The 20,262-nt window shown below is 45.5% G+C and overlaps 1 protein-coding gene across 8 annotated transcripts in view; it reads left to right on the forward strand.

The window, feature by feature from the left end:
* LOC137342506 (thyroid hormone receptor-associated protein 3-like) overlaps positions 1-20,262 on the forward strand; it is a 142,420-nt gene that overhangs the window by 113,845 nt on the left and 8,313 nt on the right. For 5 of the 8 annotated variants that reach the window (XM_068006412.1, XM_068006414.1, XM_068006413.1 and 2 more), the window contains 5 exons: positions 2,834-3,832; positions 6,219-7,025; positions 10,496-10,668; positions 14,440-14,548; positions 16,284-16,368. In XM_068006412.1, coding sequence (XP_067862513.1) covers positions 2,834-3,832; positions 6,219-7,025; positions 10,496-10,668; positions 14,440-14,548; positions 16,284-16,368 — 2,173 coding nt within the window. The remainder of the gene's footprint in view (positions 1-2,833; positions 3,833-6,218; positions 7,026-10,495; positions 10,669-14,439; positions 14,549-16,283; positions 16,369-20,262) is intronic. The other 3 variants (XM_068006417.1, XM_068006420.1, XM_068006419.1) reach the window with 2 other exon arrangements.

Consider the following 20,262-nt stretch of genomic DNA (forward strand, 5'->3'; position numbering starts at 1 on the left):
CACTTTAAACTCTTCCCTCCCTCCCACCAACCCACGAAAGAAAAACAAAATTTACCACTTAAAACTGAAGTTGAAGTTACCAATATCGGGGAGGTTGCTAGTCGGCCATTCCCACCCACGCCCTCACCTTCATCAGTCGCTTTTGCTGCCCACTTGGCAACGTTACGAGGCTGCTGTTGGTAGATGACAGTATTTATTCCTGGATTGAACTCAACTGCAGAACCAATGTCGCACAAGCCAGTCACGAGACCGATGAGTTCACCTGTTTTAACGTTGTCCTCATCAGCAGAGGCTCCATGGGTGGATGTTGCCCTGAATTTGCATGGAAAGTAGGGAATCCTCAGAAGCCAGCAAGAAGGAACTTGCATTTCTGTAGCACCTTTCATGACCTCAGGATGTCCCAAAGCACTTTACAGCCAATGAAGTAGCTTTTGAAGTGTAGTTACCGATGTGATGTAGGAAAGAGGCAGCAAGTTAGTGCACAACAAGGCCCCACAAACAGCAGTGTGATATTGACCAGATAATCTATTTTAGTGATATTGGTTGAGAGATTAAATATTGGCCACACACCGGGGATAACTCCCCTGTTCTTCTTTGAAATAGTACCATAGAATCTTTTACATCCACCTGAAAGGACAGATGGGGCCTCGGTTTAACGTTTCATCCGAAAGACGGTACCTCAGACGGTGCAGCACTCCCTCAGTACTGCACTGGAGTGTCAGCCTAGATTTTGTGCTCAAGTCTCTGGAGTGGGACTTGAACCCACAGCCTTCTGACTCAGAGGGTACAAACTGAGCTGTGGCTGACACCTGAAAACAGTGGGAATAATAGTGTCATCTTGGCATATCCTTTGCTGTGAAGTGCAAATGTGTAGGAAAAGGCAGATATATTTGTGTACAGAATTGTTTACAGGATGACCCATGACCTACACCTGCTCCTATTTCTTATGTTCTTATTTCGGAAAATGGAATTGAGGCCAAAGATCAGCCACGATCTTATTGAATGGCGGAGCAGGCTCGAGGGGCCGCATGGTCTACTCCTGCTCCTATTTCTTATGTTTTTTTGATCCAATCTAGTAAGACTCCACGGCACCTTGCAAAATTGACCAGTGATGTTGAGCAACTGTTGGGCACAGTACATCACCCTGCCAGTTGGCGGTGTAGTGCAAGGCTCTATCTCCAGCACTGGGGTGTTGTCGTCGTTAGTGACCATTATGATGGTGTAACTCCCCTGCGTTTCTTTTAGCTAACGCATACTGTAAAGCCTGGCACTGAGCCGTACAGCCCAGGAGGATCCCAGGTTCAATCCTTAGTCTGTGCTGAGTTCCCTGACCCCTCCCTCGCCCGCTACAGTTAGTCTCCGTGCCCCTGTACTTGGGAGCGAGAAAGCAACCAGAACAGCCACTCACTATCTAGTGAATCCCGCTGGAAAGTGCACGTGTGTAGACATCAACTGGCGACTATTATATTGGCAAATGTTGCAGCTGTCTGTGCTCAGCAGGATCCCACAAGAGCAAGAGATGAATGGCCAGTTAGCCTGTTTTGGTTGAGGGAGGAACGCTGGCCGGGAAACCTGCCCGCTCTTCTTTAAATAGTGCCATGGGATCATTTACACCCACCTGAGCAGGTAGATGGAGCCTCTGTTTAACACCTCATCTTAAAGATACAACCTCAGACAATGCAGAGCTCCCTCAGTATTGCACTGGAGCACCAACCTGGATTATGGGTTCACGTCCTATAGAGGAACTTGAAGCCATAAAGAAAGACTTACACTTATATAGTGCTTTTCATGACCTTAGGATGTCCCAAAGCACTTTACAACCAATGAAGTATTTTCTTTGAAGTGTAGTCATTGTTGTAACCTCGGAGTCGTGTGCACACAGCAAGCTCGCACAAACAGCAGTGTGATAATGACCAGATAACCTGTTTTAGTGATGTTGGTTGAGGAATAAACATTGGCCAGGACACCGGGGAGAACTCCCCTGCTCTTCGAAATAGTACCGTGGGATCTTTTATGACCACCTGAGAGGTTTAATGTCTCATCTGAAAAACGGTATCTTCAACAATGCAGCATTCCCTCAGTTCTGCACTGGAGTGTCAGCCTAGATTTTGTGCTCAAGTCTCTGGAGTGGGACTTGAACCCACAACCTTCTGATTCTGAGGCGAGAGTGCTACCCACTGAGCCACGGCTGACACTTACCAACATACAAAAAATGACGGACATGAAAAGACCTACATGCCCATCCTGTGTGTTCCACACAGTTGTGCTGCCATGTGCATCACAATATATATACTCCTCACCCCACCTGGTAGTCTTCTGGGAGAGGTGAAAAACCAGATTAAAAACCTAGGGGAATAGAAACTGGAAAATTCCTCTCTGACTTTCATAGATAATTGAAAATCATTGTTGAGAGGGAGGGGAGAGCAGAAATAACTGTATTAACGCACAGTATTTCTGTAACCTCCTCAAGCCCTACAACACTCTGAGCTCTCTGCCTTCCTCCAATTCTGGTCTCTTCTCCTGTAAGACGTTCCTTAAAACCTACCTCTTTGACCAAGCTTTTGGTCACCTTCTTAATATCTACTTATGTGGCTCGGTGTCAAATTCTGTCTGATTACACTCCTGTGAAGCGCCTTGGGATGTTTTACTACGTTAAAAGCGCTGTATTAATGCAAGTTGTTGTTGCAACAGCCACCTGTAATGTGATAAATGGAGGGCTATGATGGAACTTATATCCCAACACCAAAATAAAACCACAAATCCATATTTCATTGATATATCGCTTTAACCCACCCTGATGTGATTTTTAATTCTACTTCTGTTTGTTTTTCAGCCCCAGGTCTCGCTCCAGGTCCTATTCTCCAACTCATAATCGGGAAAGGAACTACCCGCGGGAGTACCAGCCCCGGGAGTTTCGAGGGCACCGGGGCTACAGGCGGCCCTTCATCCAGCGCCGAGGGCGAGGCTATTATCCGAGGGGCAACTGGAATAACCGTGGGGGTTACGGGAACTACGGCAATTACAACCATTACGGCAATTACCGGCCCAACTGGCACAACTACCGCTCGACCTACAGCCCACGGCGTGGCCGGTCCCGCTCCCGCTCGCCCAAGCGGAGGTCGGCGTCGCCGCGGTCCAGGAGCCGCTCCAGGTACACTGACAAGTCATCGTCCAGCAGGTCGGGAAGGTCGTCGTCCTCCAGGTCTCGTTCCTCGCCCCACCGCAGCCGGTCAACCTCCCCCAAGCGCCGGAGCAAGAAAACCAAGGCGGCCCAGAAAGAGGCGGCCGCCGCCTCTCAGCAATCCGCCCAGGAGCTGGAAGACCCACAGAAACGGTCGACAGAGGATGGGCAGGCTGGCAACGGAGGACCGGAGGCCCCCCCCGGCTTGGCCCCCAAGCGCAGCGATTCGTGGAAAGGCCTGACCGCCTACGACACCAGCCCCAAACATCCCAGCCCGGCCCCGCGTTCTACGGTGGTGCTGAAGACAAGTCCGGCGTTGCATTCCAGCCCGAGCCAACAGAGCCCCTCGCTGTCAGCTGCAGCCCGCCACACTTCACCGCATGGGAGCCCTGCGCAGATGAGCCCCCAGGGCCGCAGCCCAACCAGGCCCAACGCCTCGCACCAGAGCTCCCCGCCGCTGAGCTCTACGATTCGCAGCGTGCCACGGCAAGGCCCGGCCAACCACAGCCCACCGCAGAGGAGCCCGCCATCGTCGAGTCAGTCCCAGGGCAATGCACAGAAAGAGGAAATGCAGCCAGGAATGTCCGGCCTGTTTGCGGAGCAGCCGGTCCCGACTATCTCTTCGTATCTAAAGAGGTATGTTCCGAAAAGGTCAGTATTGAATTCTTGATTTTTCTTTCGTTTTTTGTTTACCTGGAAGTAGTCGGCCTTGTGTGAAGGCCTTCGTTTCAGAAGTTGTCATAAATTCCAGACCTCCAACGGAGTTGAGGAGCAGAAATACTGGATATTCCAGCGGTGAGGATTCGAGCCTGTCACGGTTAGCGTCTACAGATAATGTGTGTGATGTATCCTCCCGTGCACAGGCACAACAGTCCAACCAGCTTGTTAGCCAAGTATTTAGCAATGGATGGCTGTCCAAAAGCTTGATATTATAGTGGGTCGGGGTGGGATGATTTGCTAACAGTTCTGGCTTTGATCAGATGCAGTCGGTCAGTGTCTGTCGGAGTGTCCTGGAGGCGCACTCCCAGTTTTATCTGGGGTTAATTTTTCTGCACATTTTATGTCCCAGCTGGCTTGGCAAGGGGGCTATTAACGTTGGGCTGTTTCTCTTCTCTTTTCTCTTCTGAGAGGGTGATGCACCTTGAATTTAAAACTTCCGAGCATGTAATTGGGGTGGGTGGCTGGTTAGGTAAAGGAGTGCTCCAGAATTAGACTGGGTTAATTGCCTTAAATAAAAAGTAGCCCGCATTTTAAAAATAATCTGGAGGTGCTATGACTGCATGCCCGTAGTACGTCAATTGATGTGAGCTCAAGTCCCATTCCCCATCTGAGTTGGGTGGAGTGGGGAGGCCATCAATAGAGACTCCAGCTTTTCTCCCAGCAGAGGCGGTTTTGGGTAACTCTTACAGTTGTCACCCGCAGCGACTTGGCAGTAGGCCGTGTGCTTGCCCCTTAAGCAGGTGGATGAAGAATAGGGCATGGAATTATAAACAATTGCACTCGGTTGTTTGGGGTGGGGGGGAATTATACTCTGGGAGATGGCCATTACACTTGCGGAGATGGGGGAGGGGGGTCATCACACGTGGGGGTCCTGCTCCCTGGCTTCAACTTAGTGCCTCTCAATGTTGACATGGCTGGGATTGAGGGCTCCATGGACCCTATGACCTATGATTTTAAAACCCATAAAGACCATCTTCCACACTCCATAAACTCAAGCTCATCCAAAACTCTGCCGCCCGTATCCTAACTCGCACCATGTCCCGTTCACTCATCACCCCTTGCTCCCGGTCCGGGAAGGCCTCGATTTTAAAATTCTCATCCTTGTTCAACACACTCCATGGACTTGCCCCTCCCTATCTCTGTAACCTCCTACAACCCTCCAAGATCTCGGCACTCCTCCAATTCTGGCCTCTTGTGCATCCCTGATTTTAATTGCTCCACCATTGGTGGTCATGCCTTCAGCTGACTAGGCCCTAAGCTCTGGAATTCCCTCCCTAAACCCCTCTACCTCGCTCTCCATTAAGATGCTTCTTAAAACCTGAATCTTTGACCAAGTTTTTGGTTAACTGTCCTAATTTCTCCTTATTTGGTTTGGTGTCAAATTTTGTTTGATGATCGCTCCTGTATGTGTCTTGGGTCATTTTTACTACATTAGAGGCGCTATATAAATGCAAGTTATTGTTTTTTGAAAATGTAATTATGTATGGGCGGACATTTTTGATGAGACTGATTCTGGAATGCTCTTGAAGTTATCTAAGAACCATTGGTGTCCATTCCTTGTGGCATGTTTGATTAGAACTTCCTCCGATTTGGGGACTGTCTCAAACGTTCTTGCTCTACTGTAAAATGTGCACTGTTTAATGGATTTTACCCCTCAACTTTTCTTCCCTGTTTCCTTCTGTGAAAACTTGTATAAATGATTTTTACAGCTGTGTTAAGTGGCTGGGAGTTGTACAAGGAGAGTCCCCTTGTACTTGTTATTGGATTATGACATTCCAATAAGCGCACAAAGGAAAAGTGTGCAGTGCTAATCTGTTACTTCGTAAGTCCTGTATTGTCCCCCAACTAGTAGAACTCAGGACGGGACATTCTTCACTGCAGCACGTCTTTGGATCGAGTGTTGGACTCCTGGGTATTGAACATGGACAATCTGATTGAAGTTGAGACTCATCTCACAGTTTTATAGTCTAGCTCAAGACCTCAAAACTGTGGAACTCCTTACGCCCTCAGTCTTTTCTTCTTCCTACCCTTCCTTCCACCCTTTTAAAACCTGAGCTTATTGCGACCTAATCACCACGTCTTCCTCGCTCTTTTCAACTTTGGTGTCTTGCGATTTAGGTTTTTACTTAAGCTTCTCGATAGAAAATACCTGAATGGACTCCCCATTTGAGTCTTAGCAGCGACCTTGGGTAGAAACAAGACCTTTGAGATGGACCCTTGCTGTAAAATCTTGTTTGCTTAAGCGCAGAACCCTGATTGTGTAATGCCTTGCATTTCTTTTCTTTGTGTGTGTTTTTGTATTTTTTTTGAACCACAGGTTTGCAGAGGAGCAGAAAGCTAAAGTGTTAATGCAGGATAGGGTGAATGGAAGAGAAAAGGAGCAGAAAGGAGCAGATTTAGAAAAAGAGAAAGGGAGAGACCAGGCCAGTGCTTACGATAGGCTTTCTGCTTGCAGTGTGGTGAAAACGGAGTTCCATGTGAAAAACATCCCAGAGAAAGGCAACCGTAGCAGCCAATCACCAAAACGATTCAAGGGCGGAGTTGCCGAGGAGTTTGAAAAAATCTCGAAAGCAGAGATGCGTCACAAATTTGGTTACGACGAAGAGGAGGTGGAGGAGCAGGACAAGGACTACCCAGCCAAGAACCAAAAGGAATATGGATACGAGGATGAGCCCAAGTACAGGAGCAAATTAATCGCAATTAAAACTCAGGAGAGATATGATGAGGAGGATGAGGAGGAGGAAGATGACGATGAGAATGATAGACCACGCAAACGGGAAGAGATGAATTTCTTTAAGCACATCACCATCTCCAAGGAGAAGTTTCGGGAGATGGAGGATGTGGAGGAGGAGGAATTAATGCCTGAGCGATTTAAAAAAGAGGAGCGGTTTCTAACAAAGAAAGCAGACGGGAGCAGATACCGGGAGGTATCTCCCGTGAAAGCGTTGAAGTATAAGGCAGGCCGAGCAGAAAGCCCTCCTCCTCCGAGGAAGAGCTCCGATGCCAAAGAGCAGGAAGGTGTGACTGCTCAAGAGGAGAGCCCTCCAGTGCTCAAACCAGCTCATCGTCCAACAGAGGTGACGCTGAAAATGGATTCCTTGCAGTTTGGCGATGATGTTCTTGGGTAAGAATTGGATTGAGTGCTTCGTGTTTGTTTTGTCAAGAGGGGGGTGCGGGGGGCAGTTGCTCTGTGACTGTTGCTCTGTGACTGATTCTCTAGTAAAATCAAATCATTATCTCCTCTCCCCCTCCCCAAAAACAGTGACGTGAACTAGCCGTGTAGAAGGTATTCTGAGTTCAGGTAGGGCTCAGGCCATAGGAACAGGAGTAGGCCATTCAAGCCCTCATGCCTGCTCCGCCATTTGATAAGATCATGGCTGATCTGTGATCTAACTCCATATACCTGCCTATGGCCCATATCCCTTAATACCTTTGGCTGCCAAAAAGCTATCTAACTCAGATTTAAATTTAGCAATTGAGCTAGTATCAATTGCCGTTTGCGGAAGAGAGTTCCAAACTTCTACCACCCTTTGTGTGTAGAAATGTTTTCTAATCTCACTCCTGAAAGGTCTGGCTCTAATTTTGAGACTGTGCCCCCTACTCCTAGAATCCCCAACCAGCGGAAATAGTTTCTCTCTATCCACCCTATCTGTTCCCCTTAATATCTTATAAATTTCGATCAGATCACCCCTTAACCTTTGAAACTCTAGAGAATACAACCTCAATTTGTGTAATCTCTCCTCATAACTTAACCCTTGAAGTCCGGGTATCATTCTATTTGTTAACTTCTGGTTGGTTCAGCAAGATGCCCCTTTTGCTTTCGCAGAGCATGTCGCCCTCCCCCTCCCAAAGGTTTCCTTCCCTATCAGTACTTTCCAAGCCGCTTAACTATGACCAAGAGGGAGAGCAGCTTGTTGCTCAAACAAATGCCCTTCTCCCAACAAGAGGCACAGAGCAGTGGCCCAGTAGGTACAGTCCCATCAATTTATTTCTCTGATGCAGGGCAGCTGAGATGAGTAACTTAAGTGTGTGATGGGAACCTTGGCCTTACCTCTCTGTGACACAGCCCATTTGTGCATCGCTGCACTGTCCTTAGTTGGACTTCCCGATCAGAAAGGATCCCGGGGTAGAGCTTGAGCCAAGTGTCTGGTTTGTTTTTATTTGTCTTCTCCTTATCCCTACTTCTGGGCCCTCCCTCTTTCCCAATCCCCACTGCCTCGCTCAGATATATACCCAATTGAGCTGCCAAGCCCCTGCAACGATGCTGATGCCTGTGGCAGTTAACCTGACAACTCTTTTTTTAAATTCTCTTCCACATGGCCAGTTACTAACGCCTGATGGCTTGGCAGAGATGACAGACTCCCCTTGAGGGAATTACTAATGCAGACACAACCTGCCACATCCTGGTACAGCATGGTGCTACCCCAACATGTGGCACCCTGCAGGTGATATCATCCCTGTCAAGTAGAATTCTTATTTACAGATGACATAATTGTAAACAGATACGTTGGGAATCTAGTCTCTCAGTGATCCTGCAGCCGCTTTTGTAATAGAATCACAGAACCATAGAAAGTTATGGCACAGAAGGAGGCCATTCGGCCCATCGTCTCTATACTGGCCGAAAAAGAGCTACCCAGCTTAATCCCGCCTTCCAGCAGTTGGTCCGTAGCCCTGTAGGTTATGGCACTTCAGGTGCACATCCAAGTACTTTTTAAATGAGTTGAGGGTTTCTGCCATCCTTTCAGGTAGTGAGTTCCAGACCCCCACCACCCTCTGGGTGAAAACATTTCTCCTCACCTCCCCTCTAATCCTTCTACCAATTACTTTAAATCTATGCACCCTGGTCACTGACCCCTCTGCTAAGGGAAATAGGTCCTTCCTATCCACTCTATCTGGTCCTGTCATAACGTCAGAATTTTATAACAATTAATTACATCTCCCCTCAGCCTGTTTGTTCCAAAGAAAACAACCCCAGCCTATCCAATCTTTCCTCATAGCTAAAATTCTCCAGCCCTGGCAACATCCTTGTAAATCTCCTGTGCACCCTCTCTATTGCAAACACATCTTTCCTGTAATGTGGTGACCAGAACTGTACGCAGTACTCAAGTTGTGGCCTAACCAATATTTTATACAGTTCTAGCATAACCTCCCTGCTCTTATATTCTGTGCCTCGGCTAATAAAGGAAAGTATTCCATTTGCCTTTTAACCACCTTATCTACCTGTCCTGCTACCTTCAGGGATCTGTGGACATGCACTCCAAGGTCCCTTCGTTCCTCTACACCTCTCAGTATCCTCCCATTTATTGTGTACTCCCTCGCTTTGTTTGCTGTCCCCAAATGCATTACCTCACACTTCTCTGGATTGAATTCCATTTGTTACTTTTCTGCTCACTTGACCAGTCCATTGATATCTTCCTGCAGTCTACAGCTTTCTTCCTCACTATCAACCACATGGCCAATTTTTGTATCATCTGCAAACTTCTTGATCAAGCCCCCTACATTCAAGTCCAAATCATTAGTATATACCACAAAAAGGAAGGGAACTAATACTGAGCCTTGTGGGACCCCACTGGCAACAGCCTTCCAATCACAAAAACATTACCCTTTACTTCCTGCCACTGAGCCAATTTTGGATCCAACTAGTCACTTTCCCTTGGATCCTATGGACTTTCACTTTTTTGACCAGTCTGCCATATGGGACCTTGTCAAAAAACTTGCTAAAATCCATGTAGACTACATCAAATGCGTTACCATCATCGACCCTCCTTGTTACCCGCTCAAAAAATTCAATCAAGTTAGTCAGACACGACCTTCCCTTAACAAATCCATGCTGACTGTCCTTGATAAACCCGTGCCTTTCTAAATGACAATTTATTTTGTCCCTCAAACGATTGCAATAATTTGCCCACCACTGAGGTTAGACATTGACCTATAATTACTCTCAGAATATAATCTCAGCCCTGTGTAATTTGCAATTGAAGTTTGTCATTTAAATCTTCAAATGTAAATAGTCAAATATTAGTCACACCCCATGGCTCCTCACCATCTACCTATTACAGTGATAGAATACTGGTCATACCCCATGGTTCCTTACCATGTATTCATATACCCATCAGTTGTTCTCTGTAACTTTTTCTCATCTTTTTCTGCTTGAGTTTGGTGACTTGATAGTATGCCCTTCAGTTACTTGCCTAGTTGCTGCTCTTCATGTGTGATCCTAGCCGGTGAGCATCAGCAGGTTTTTGGGTGTGAAGGCGTCTCATCGAAGCATGTCCACATACATGCACTTTTCCACATTGGTCACTTTTTAAAAATTGTTTCTCCCCTTTCCGCAAATGATGGAAAACTGGAAAATATATCTCTTTTTAAAATCAATACCTGCACTCACCTAAACATTAGAAAACCAGTTGGCTTGTCTTTGAATTGTTGATGGTGTACAATGGTGAACAGAATTCTACAAAGAAATGGGGGCGACGTGATGAGTGAGGCACCAGCAATACTGAAGTGCGTAAAGCATTGATTGAGAGGAAGAACACTGCTATGTGTTGCCTTGGAGTGGCCTTTAATGAGGAGCCCTTTGTGTTGTCTTTCCAGCTCTGCCAACGTCCTGACCCATGAGCGGCGACTCTGTCGTGACCTTGTTCACAAACCCAAAAAAGACCAGGAGTTCCGTTCCATCTTCCAGCATATTCAGATGGCCCAGACACGACGAAGTCCTTCCGAGTTATTTGCTCAGCACATTGTGACACTGGTTCACCATGTAAAAGGTAAAATAGTAACAATGGCAATTTGGGTTTTATATTTTTTTTTAATGTTCCATTTAACCCTTTCAGTGAGGCATGTGTGGACTTGTTTTTTTAAAAATCTATCTTTTTGGTTTGGGTATCTCTGTATCCATAGCAATCACCAATTGCAACCAGAGCTTGCCTATGTTGGTGAAATAGAGTATGTTGAAAGCTGATGAAAGAAACCTGTTCATTGTTTTTCTTGGATTCTCATTGCCATGTCAGTTGTGTATTGGTCCCACAAAATAATTTAGATGGAGCCAGTATGTCATAATTTGCTCCCAGTAGTGATGCACCACCACCTGTGACATCATCAAAACAGTGGCAATAAGTGACATGCATACGACCTTGCTGGCTCAGGACCTATTCACACTTTGTTTTACACGGTCACTGAAACAACTTGTACTGCTTCCTGAGCTCCCCGCTTCATGGCCTAGTTTTCATGAATGTGATGTGTGAATCAGACATTAATGTTTGTTTGTATGCTTATATCTGCTAATGAGTGATCTGGGGGCACAGTCGGCGGTACTTACTGGGGGGGAAAAAGACCCACACTATGTAAATCTGATATGTATATTACATAGAAATTACAGCACAGAAACAGGCCATTTGATCCAACTGGTATGTGCCGGTGTTAATGCTCCACGTGAGCCTCCTCTCACCCTACTTCATCTAATCCTTTCTCTCTCGTGTTTATCTAGTCTTCTCCTTAAATGCATCAACTACTCCTTGTGGTAGTAAGTTCCACATTCTTACCATTCTTTGGGTAAAGAATTTTCTCCTGAATTCCCTATTGGATTTATTAGTGACAGTGTTATATTTATGGCCCCTGGTTTTGGTCTCCCCACAAGTGGAAACATCTTCTCTACATCTACCCTATCAAACCCCTTAATAATCTTAAAGACCTCTATCAGGTCACCCATTAGCTTACTCTTTTCTAAAGAGCCCCAGCCTTTCCTGATATGTATATCCGCTCAGTTCTGGTATCATCCTGGTGAATCTTTTTTGTACCTTCTCCAATGCCTCTATATTCTTTTTATAATATGGAGACCAAAACTCTGCACAGTACTCCGTGTGGTCTAACCAAGGTTCTATACAAGTTTAACATTCTTGATAGTATTATGGAGTTCCCCTCAGCAGATGCCACTATGCCGTTCGCAGACCCGCCCGGAAACCAGTGCACCCAATTCACCACCTCTATCTCTGAAATAACCAGTGGAATATGGTTATGCCTATCCATATGAACATAAGAAGCAGAAGCAGGAGCAGGAGCAGGCCATACTGCCCATCGAGCCAGCTCCGCCATTCGATAAGATCATGGCTGATCTTCTACCTCAGCTCCACTTTCCTGCCCTCTCCTCATATCCCTTGATTCCCTTAATGCCCAATAATCTATCGATCTCAGTCTTGAATATACTCAACGACTGAGCATCCACAGCCCTCTGGGATAGAGAATTGCAAAGATTCACAGCCTTCTGAGTGAACCAATTTTTCCTCATCTCGGTCCTAAATGGCCGACCCCTTCTCTTGAGACTATGACCCCCTAGTTCTAGACTCTGTGAGCATGTCATGTATAAGAAATGCTAGTTTTTAGTACATGTGTAGAGATTAGTGGGATTGAGATAACTACTTACAGTAGCTGTCGGGTTATTCTGACTATCAAAGTGAGCAAAATAAAGCGACAGAAAATTATTCATGAGTAGAATTCCTTTCTCCCTTTGCTTCTACTTTTCAAATTTCAATGGTCCAAACTTCCTCCCATTCACTCCCATTGTACAGAATCCCAATGGACCCAATCCCCTCCCTATTCACTCCCGATGGACCAAGCCCCTTCGCGTTCACTCCCGATGGACCAAGCCCCTTCGCGTTCACTCCCGATGGACCAAGCCCCGTCTGTTTATTCCCATTACCTAGGATCACTGTGGACCCCTGCGCTCCCTCCCATTTACATATAATCCCTGATCCAGGTGTGACATGTTCATCATTCTCTTGTTTTATTGCTGAATTGCTGAACGCAGCCACTGTGCTGCCAAATGCCCACAAGGGAAGAAAATGCTGGAAACACTCAGCAAGTTAGGCTGCATCTTTAAAGAAAGGTATATGTTGATGTTTCAGACACAGCCCTTCATCAGAACAGTTCTATGCCTGAAACATCAGCAGTTTCCTTTCTTTACAGAGGCTGCCTGACTTGCTGAGTGTTCCCAGCAATTTCTGTGCTTGTTTCAGATTTCTAACATCTGCAGTGTTTGGGGGGATTTTTTGCCCCAAAAGTGTATTGGCAGAGTACAGAAATCTGACTGCATCAGTTAAAATGCCTCTAATTGTTTCCTGCTGTTTGTGTATAGATGTGACTGAATGGCGATGAAGTGATGTGTGGCATAACATTTTACCAACCAAGTGATTTTTATCTGGAACTTAATTCACTTCGGAGCTTTGCAGGACATTCCCTATCGACTGGTTGTGGGTTTACATGGAATCTGAGATAAAATGATGCGGGTAACTTCACAAAGATGATTGGCTGCCGACCACCGTCACGGCACTTTACTGCTCTAAACAGTACAGCTAAATTGTTAATAATGGTGATAACTACCAAAGGGTTAAATATTTAAAGGAACGTCACAGCCTAAATCGCCTGGGTGAGGTTGATGGACATTCTCACTGACAATGGATCCCTTATCAAAATTACAATGTAGGTTCAGTAATCCTGAATATTGACCTTCGAGAATATCTGATATGTGGTTCTCCCTTGTTCTCAATGGACTGTTCCACCCGTGATGTCATTGCACCGTGGCCAAAATTTGGAAGTGGCTTTCACTGGAATGCGAGCTGGAGGCTCTTCAGTTGAATGGTGTCATCGTGCTCTGTTCTGTTCCGTGCTAGTCTGATGCTCCCGTTTCTGGCCAGGCTTTGTCTGCCCTGTCCAGGTCATCGTAAGCAAAAGTAAATGGAGGCCGATGGGGGTTTGGGCCCATCAAAGTGATTGAAAGAATAAGCATGGGGAAAAGAAACGTGAAGAGATCGAATGAGCAAATAAGGTTTAATTTTTAAAAAAAATCAAAACTGGAAGAAACTGTAAAAAGAAGAGGATGGAAGTCGTGAGAAAAGATGGAGCAGGGAAAGAGGTGATGAGCCCTTCCTTTCAACTCCAGTTCCAGGGAGGGCCAGTTGGCCAGCGCCCCTGCCAGTTGCTGTATATATCTAACCAGCATTGTGTAATAATTCATGTGCTTTTTGCTGTAATCTTTAATCTTTTAGTGTGAATGTAAAACTATTTATTTTTAAGTAGTTGGGTGGTCTCGTTCCACACGCACAGGTGGTGTGAATGCGTGATCTGCTCAAGAAAACTCCCGTCAGTGTTGCACCAGGGCCACCTACAAAGGAAGTGTGTAGGAGCAGCTAGGAAAGGACTTTTTTTCCACTGCGCCTCCCCAATCCTTGTGGGCAGATGGTCTCCGCTTAGCGTTTCCTCACAATGATGAGGCTGAGGTTGCAGGGATGAATCCGTGCCTCTTGTCGAGCTGTGTTTGAGCACCTTGGAAAAGGAGACAGTCAGACAAAACATTTGGGTACTCACGAAAATTATATCAGAGCAGGCCTTTCAGAGAGTTAATGTGCAACCAGTTGCTGTGCACTGTGTGTGACTAGCTTTGCTTCTCACCTCTGGTATTCTTGAGTATATAATTTTTAACTATTGTAGATCGGGATCCCTCTTGCTCTCACTCACGGACATTGTTTCTTCTCTGGCACCAACAGAGCATTACTTCAAGTCAGCAGGAGTCACGTTAAATGAACGCTTTACAATGTACCAAAGGAGAACAGCCGAGCAGGAGGTGCCCAGGCAGAAGAGCCCAGAGATTCATAGGTACCTGGTTTTCCTTTTTGACAAAGAGGGGATAATAAGCTCCAGCAATGTAATGTCGAGAATCCCTACCGAGAGACTCGCAAGTTCAAATCCTGACATTCAACTCACTGGGGGATCTCTTGTCAATTATTGACCACTAGAGTATCCCATACTCTACAACAGTGAGGTGAAACTCCAGTCTGCTGGATTTTGTTCTTTTTAAAAAAAAGTGTGTGCATTTTCTCTTTGCAGCACATGTTGGCTTTCTGCAGCGAGGCAGTGATGTCTTCCTGGTTTCTGCCAGTGCTGTTCTGTGGCCAGTCACTGAAGAACAGTCGGAAGTACAGCCTTTGTTAATTCTCTTCCATACCTGCATGCCACCCCTCCCCTGGCAAGCTGAGGCTCCTTGCTTCCATTTCATTCTGGTATTGAGCCCTGATCTTGTATTGGAATTATCTGCTGTCACTGGTGTCAGTCTTAGCTCAATGGTAGCACTCTCATCCCTCCGTGTCAGAAATGCGTGGGTTTAAGCTCCACTGTAAAGACCGAAGCACATAATCTAGGCTGACACTCCAGTGCAGTACTGAGAGAGCACTGCACTGTCAGAGGTGCCGTCTTTCAAATGAAACAACAAACCAGGGCCTCATCTACCCTCTCTGGTGGATTAGAAGATCTCATGGTGCTTTTTGACAAAGAATAGTGTCGTTCTCCCTGGTATCCTGGCCAATATTTATCCCTCAACCACCGTCACCCAAAAAAAAAATCATCTGGTGTTTTATCTCATTTCTCTTGTGGGACCTTGCTTTGCGCAAATTGGCTGCTATGTTTCCCTACACTATAACTACTTCAAAAGTACTTTATTGGCCATGAAGAGCTTTAAGATGTCCTGAGGTCATCTAAGGTGCAATATGATGTAGGCTCACATCCACCATCTTCCAGCACAGAGAGTTCCCAGTCTCAGCCTGGGTGGGTGGGTGGCACCAGGCAGAGTGGAGAGAAAACAGCAGGGCATTCATGCTTCTAAGTGTCTGGTTATAGAGCAGCGTTAGCAGAAGCCCGAGAGTAAGGTTTTTGCCTGCCCCACCCAGAGTGGAGGTGTGACGTGGGACGATTGATAAGTGAAAAGGGAGAGAAAATACCTTGAGGGGAATAGTTCTGGATGATAATGTGTAAAGCACAGCTTCTCCAACCTGAACAAGTGTAATTTGCTTTGTCTAATTTAAAAAAGAGGAGGGAAAGTGAGAGGACAAAACCTCAGTGTCAATCACTCCTGGGACCGGGTTTGAACCCAACCCAGTCTTTCTCGTCTGTTGGCTTCTGAAGGTTGAGTGTGAAATGGGTTTGGACAGTCTGTATCCACTTCCAAATGGACATGGGCTTCGAGCACAAAGGTGCACCTAACTCTGTATTAGTTGGGACTAATTTGACGACCTTGCTCAAATGCTGAGAGAATGGAGTGTGCGGAAAAAAGGCCACACTGGTGATAGCGGAGCTCTTCAGAGACCAGGGCTAAGGCACATTGTTTAAACAGAGCGGAAGGAGCTTTGCTCCGCATCTGCCTGCGCTGTACCTGACCCGGGAGACCTCAATGCTGACACCGAATACCTGAAATGGCAAAGCGTCCCACTCCTTCGCAAACACCTATCATCTTGCTGAGCACAAAAGTTAACCCCAAAAAACAAGTTAATGGCCGGATTTTTAACAAGTCCTCTGTTCCTTAATGTTCCTCATTCTGATGTTGGTTTCCATTTTTAAGGCGGATTGATATTTCACCCAGTGCTCTAAAGAAACGTATGCATCTCCGTGATGAAATAAAGGGCCAGAATGAAAGCAGCTACAAGGTAACTTTAATCGTGGATTTACTAATACTGTGTTTGTGTTTTTAATGCATGGATATTGGGTAATGTCTGTACAATGACAAATAACTATTTCTTTTTTATTTTTGTTTGGAGTTTCTCCTATCATAAGTTTGTGTTTTTCTTTTAAGGCCCCCAAAACAATTGTTCTAAAAAAACTGAGCTGCAGTGTTTAATTTATTAAGTTAATCCTCACCTCTGTGACGTGCTTAAAAGTATGGCAGATGCTGTCAGAGCCTGTTGAGGTGAGCTTGAGACACTGGGAGACATTTTTGGAAAAAAAAATCTTTAGAAAAATGCAAAAATATAAAAAAAAGGCGAGTGACTGATGCAGGAAAAGCTTCTTTTCTGACTGAGCTGTAAGTATTTTGGATTTTTTTTCTGAAGAAAATTTTAATTCTTTCAAATGTAGTTGACATTTTAAGAAGTCTGTCTAGTCATCTCTTGTGTAGTGTTGGGATGTTTGTGCCTGTTGCTGTATTTCTAATTGGGGATGTCTTTAATATTGGGAAGGTGAATGAATGAACTTAGGCCACTTGGATGTTGGGTGTCTCCAATGGTAACAGTTACCTAGCAACAGCCTGTTTATATATTTTGTTTAATAACTTTACAAGGATTTAGGGACAGTGTATTTTTTATTAGTGTGTTGAAAGAGATTCTGTGAGGTATTTTGTGCCACATCACAGGCCTACAGCTGGAGCTAGGAGTCCATTTCGACTCCCAGGCCTAATCTCCAGACAATCAATGTCAGATTGAATGAGTCAGAGCAAATGAGTTGGTGCAGTGATTATGACCTGTCCTGTTCCTCTCACCACGCTTTGTAAATAAGAGAGGAAGGTGTGCTTTTGTGTAACAAAATGATAAACCCATTTATTAAAAGGTTTGGGAATTAATTATGTGTAGAGCATGGAGGAAATCATCCCCCATCCACAGTCAGTTATGGTATTAAATGCGCTGGTGACATCAAATGGCAAACTGCACTAGCCCATATTTTAAGTCAAAGCCTGACCAATGTAAATGGCTTGGGTTCTTTATATGGTGCCTGATTATATCTGTTGGATGCTATCTCTGCTGTTTGTGGAGACCGGGCTCTCATGTCTGTACCACAAGGTGGACTTTTTTTTTAAAAGTACATTTATAAAGTATACATATGGATTCAACTGCATGTGACGACTGATAGAAATTTTATTCCACAGGTGTGGTAGGCTTAACTCGCCCAATAATAAAATGGTATTGAACTGTCAAATGTGACCTCTCTAAGAAGTGTCAATAATGCTTGACATTTACTGGTGTTTAGGGTGCACTTTATTGCCATAGGCTGATTCTGTGCCCAGAAATCATTACAACTTCAACTTGAGATGCTTTGAATTAAAGTATTCTCAGTGGAATGGCATTGCACAGAACAATTTCTATTTGCTCCTGTTCCTTCTCTCCCCTATTTGCTCCTGTTCCTTCTCTCCCCTATTTGCTCCTGTTCCTTCTCTCCCCTATTTGCTCCTGTTCCTTCTCTCCCCTATTTGCTTATGCAGTTGCTCCTGCCCTGTTCTGTGTGCTCCAATTCTAGGCCAGTCCTTATTCATTGGAATGCTCCCCCTAGTGGCTTGGTGTGTAAATGTACTCCCATTTTGGTCACAAGACACCCAGACTGTGATGGGTCCAGATTTAATTCTCAGTTTGCACCCCATGGCCTGTGCTGCCCTCTATAGTCGAGTAGCCTAGTGATGCTCACAATCAAGGCGCACAAAAGAATGGCCAATTAGGGAGATACCAGAAGGCTGCTGGCATCTGTGGAATTGCCCCAATAAGAGTCATCACCTTGGCGAAGAAGGGAAAAATACTGACTACACAGAGCATTAAATCCATATTTTTAACATTGTGTCTACATACCGTCTAAAAGACAGAGATGGAGGAACCTGCAAACTGTCAAGTTTTGTCCCAGAATTCATTCTCCAGTTGTGCTGAGGTCCTATCCTTCCCAGACGTGTTGCATTTTTTTGATTCTTTCTGCCTGAGAGCTCTTCTGACAGATGCAGAGAATTGCATTAGTTAATTGCTGTCAGAACATTCCCCGGGTGTGTGTAACCTATAACACACTTTCACAATGAGGGTCTTTGTGAGAGGTAAAGAGCCATGTGTTTTAAACATCTGGCCTCTCTCAGCTGGTTCTGACATTTTGCCAGAAGCTGTCTGTATCCAGTTGCAGTATTGTACTGCAGTCAATGTGTAATTTTACAATTGCACAGAACTGTAATTGCAATTTTAGAAAAAATAATTACTGGCCAACAAGTGGGATTGACTGCGTTTTGATCCTGGGAGCTGAGGATAAACAAGTAGACAGTCGCAGCCTGATAGGGTTAATGTCTGTGACAGGTGTTGTCCGCTGTCGGCCATTCTGTGGCGGAACATCTACCCCCGAGGAGAACGAGGTGTGATCTCCATGCTGAGTGGCTGAGCTCCCTCTGCCCAAGGCTAGTACGGTCCAGTGTCGCTCGCTGTGGTTACTTCACCCCCCACCAACAACGTCGCTGACTTCACACAAGATGCAGGGAGGAGGCAAACATCGACTCCCATGCTATCTGCTCCATTGCAAATCCTTTGCTGGAGCCAGTATCTACTCTACACAGCTGCCTCAGTGACCAATCCAGCATATCCTGGAGCCCAGGTATCGCACTATAAGAGTAAGGATAGGATATAGCAATGTGAAGAAGCTATTCAGCCTACCTACATCCTGATCTAACTAGGGTTTATTTAGTTTAACCTCCAGATCATACCCCTTCAGTACCTGCTAATGTAGAAACTGATCCAACTGCAATTTGAATGCTTCAGTCAGTATTAGACAGTGCTGAGGCCTGTTCAACAGTCAGTGACTGTGTGAAGATGTTATCTTCATCTTCAGCTCTTGGCTTCTTTATCTATGATCATTTCCACCCTCCCTCCCAAATACACCACTCGGTTTACTACCCTCATTTTTCAAACGATGCTTCTCTGATTCATTTTGTTATTTTTTAAAATGTGAATCAGCCTCCCTTCAATCCTCTTTCGCTGGCACCAGATGGCATTGTTGGTAGTGAGCACATTGAAGAGAAAGCAGCTGTCGTGATTTAATATTTCAAACTGTTCCAACTGGCCATCTGAGCCCGTGTTGGGGGATGGGTGAAGGGGTTCCTTGTGTGGAACAGAAGAGAATTAGGGAGATGGTTGTAAGCTGAGGAAATAGCAAGCCAGGCACAAGCTAAGGAGCATCCCCTTCACACCACCTCATAGGGGAAATATTGACTTGGTTGGAGCATTCAAAAAGGAAATGGATCAATTCCCGATTTAGTGAGGCAGGAATGATGTGGGTCTGGCCACAGGAACAGTGGATGTGGTCCATCCTGGTTCTGTTCACGTTGCTCAGTGCGCTGAGTAACCTTTTCTCATGAATTCTTTCTTTCGTGTCGATGGGTGTTCCAACCTCCCTGCCATCATTGTCTGCAGTTTTTTTCCTCAGGAATTGTTCTGAAGAACATAAACGGTCGGGGGAAGGAGAGGAAGGATGATTGTAGTGTTTAAATACTGATACAGATTTCAGCCCCTGTGCCTGTAATCCATGTAATTTCACAGCGAGGTTGACCAGTGTTAAAATAGAGTGCATGTTCGTTCAGGTTCAGAAGTTAAAGAAACCACTTAGATGGAGTACAGGCCATGTCCTTTTGACGCACTCCAAGACTTGTTTCAATTCCAGTTATCTTATGTGTGTGCACGTGCTTTCCAGGTACACTCCGGCAACACTGAGAGACTTGGAAGCTAGATTGTACAACTTCTGTTATTTTTTAAAATATGGAAATGCAAATCCACATCGCCACCTTCTGACGCCCCTTTAGGTTCTTTTGCTGCCTC

Source organism: Heptranchias perlo, chromosome 26, assembly GCF_035084215.1.
Source record: "Heptranchias perlo isolate sHepPer1 chromosome 26, sHepPer1.hap1, whole genome shotgun sequence".
Lineage (NCBI taxonomy): Eukaryota > Metazoa > Chordata > Chondrichthyes > Hexanchiformes > Hexanchidae > Heptranchias > Heptranchias perlo.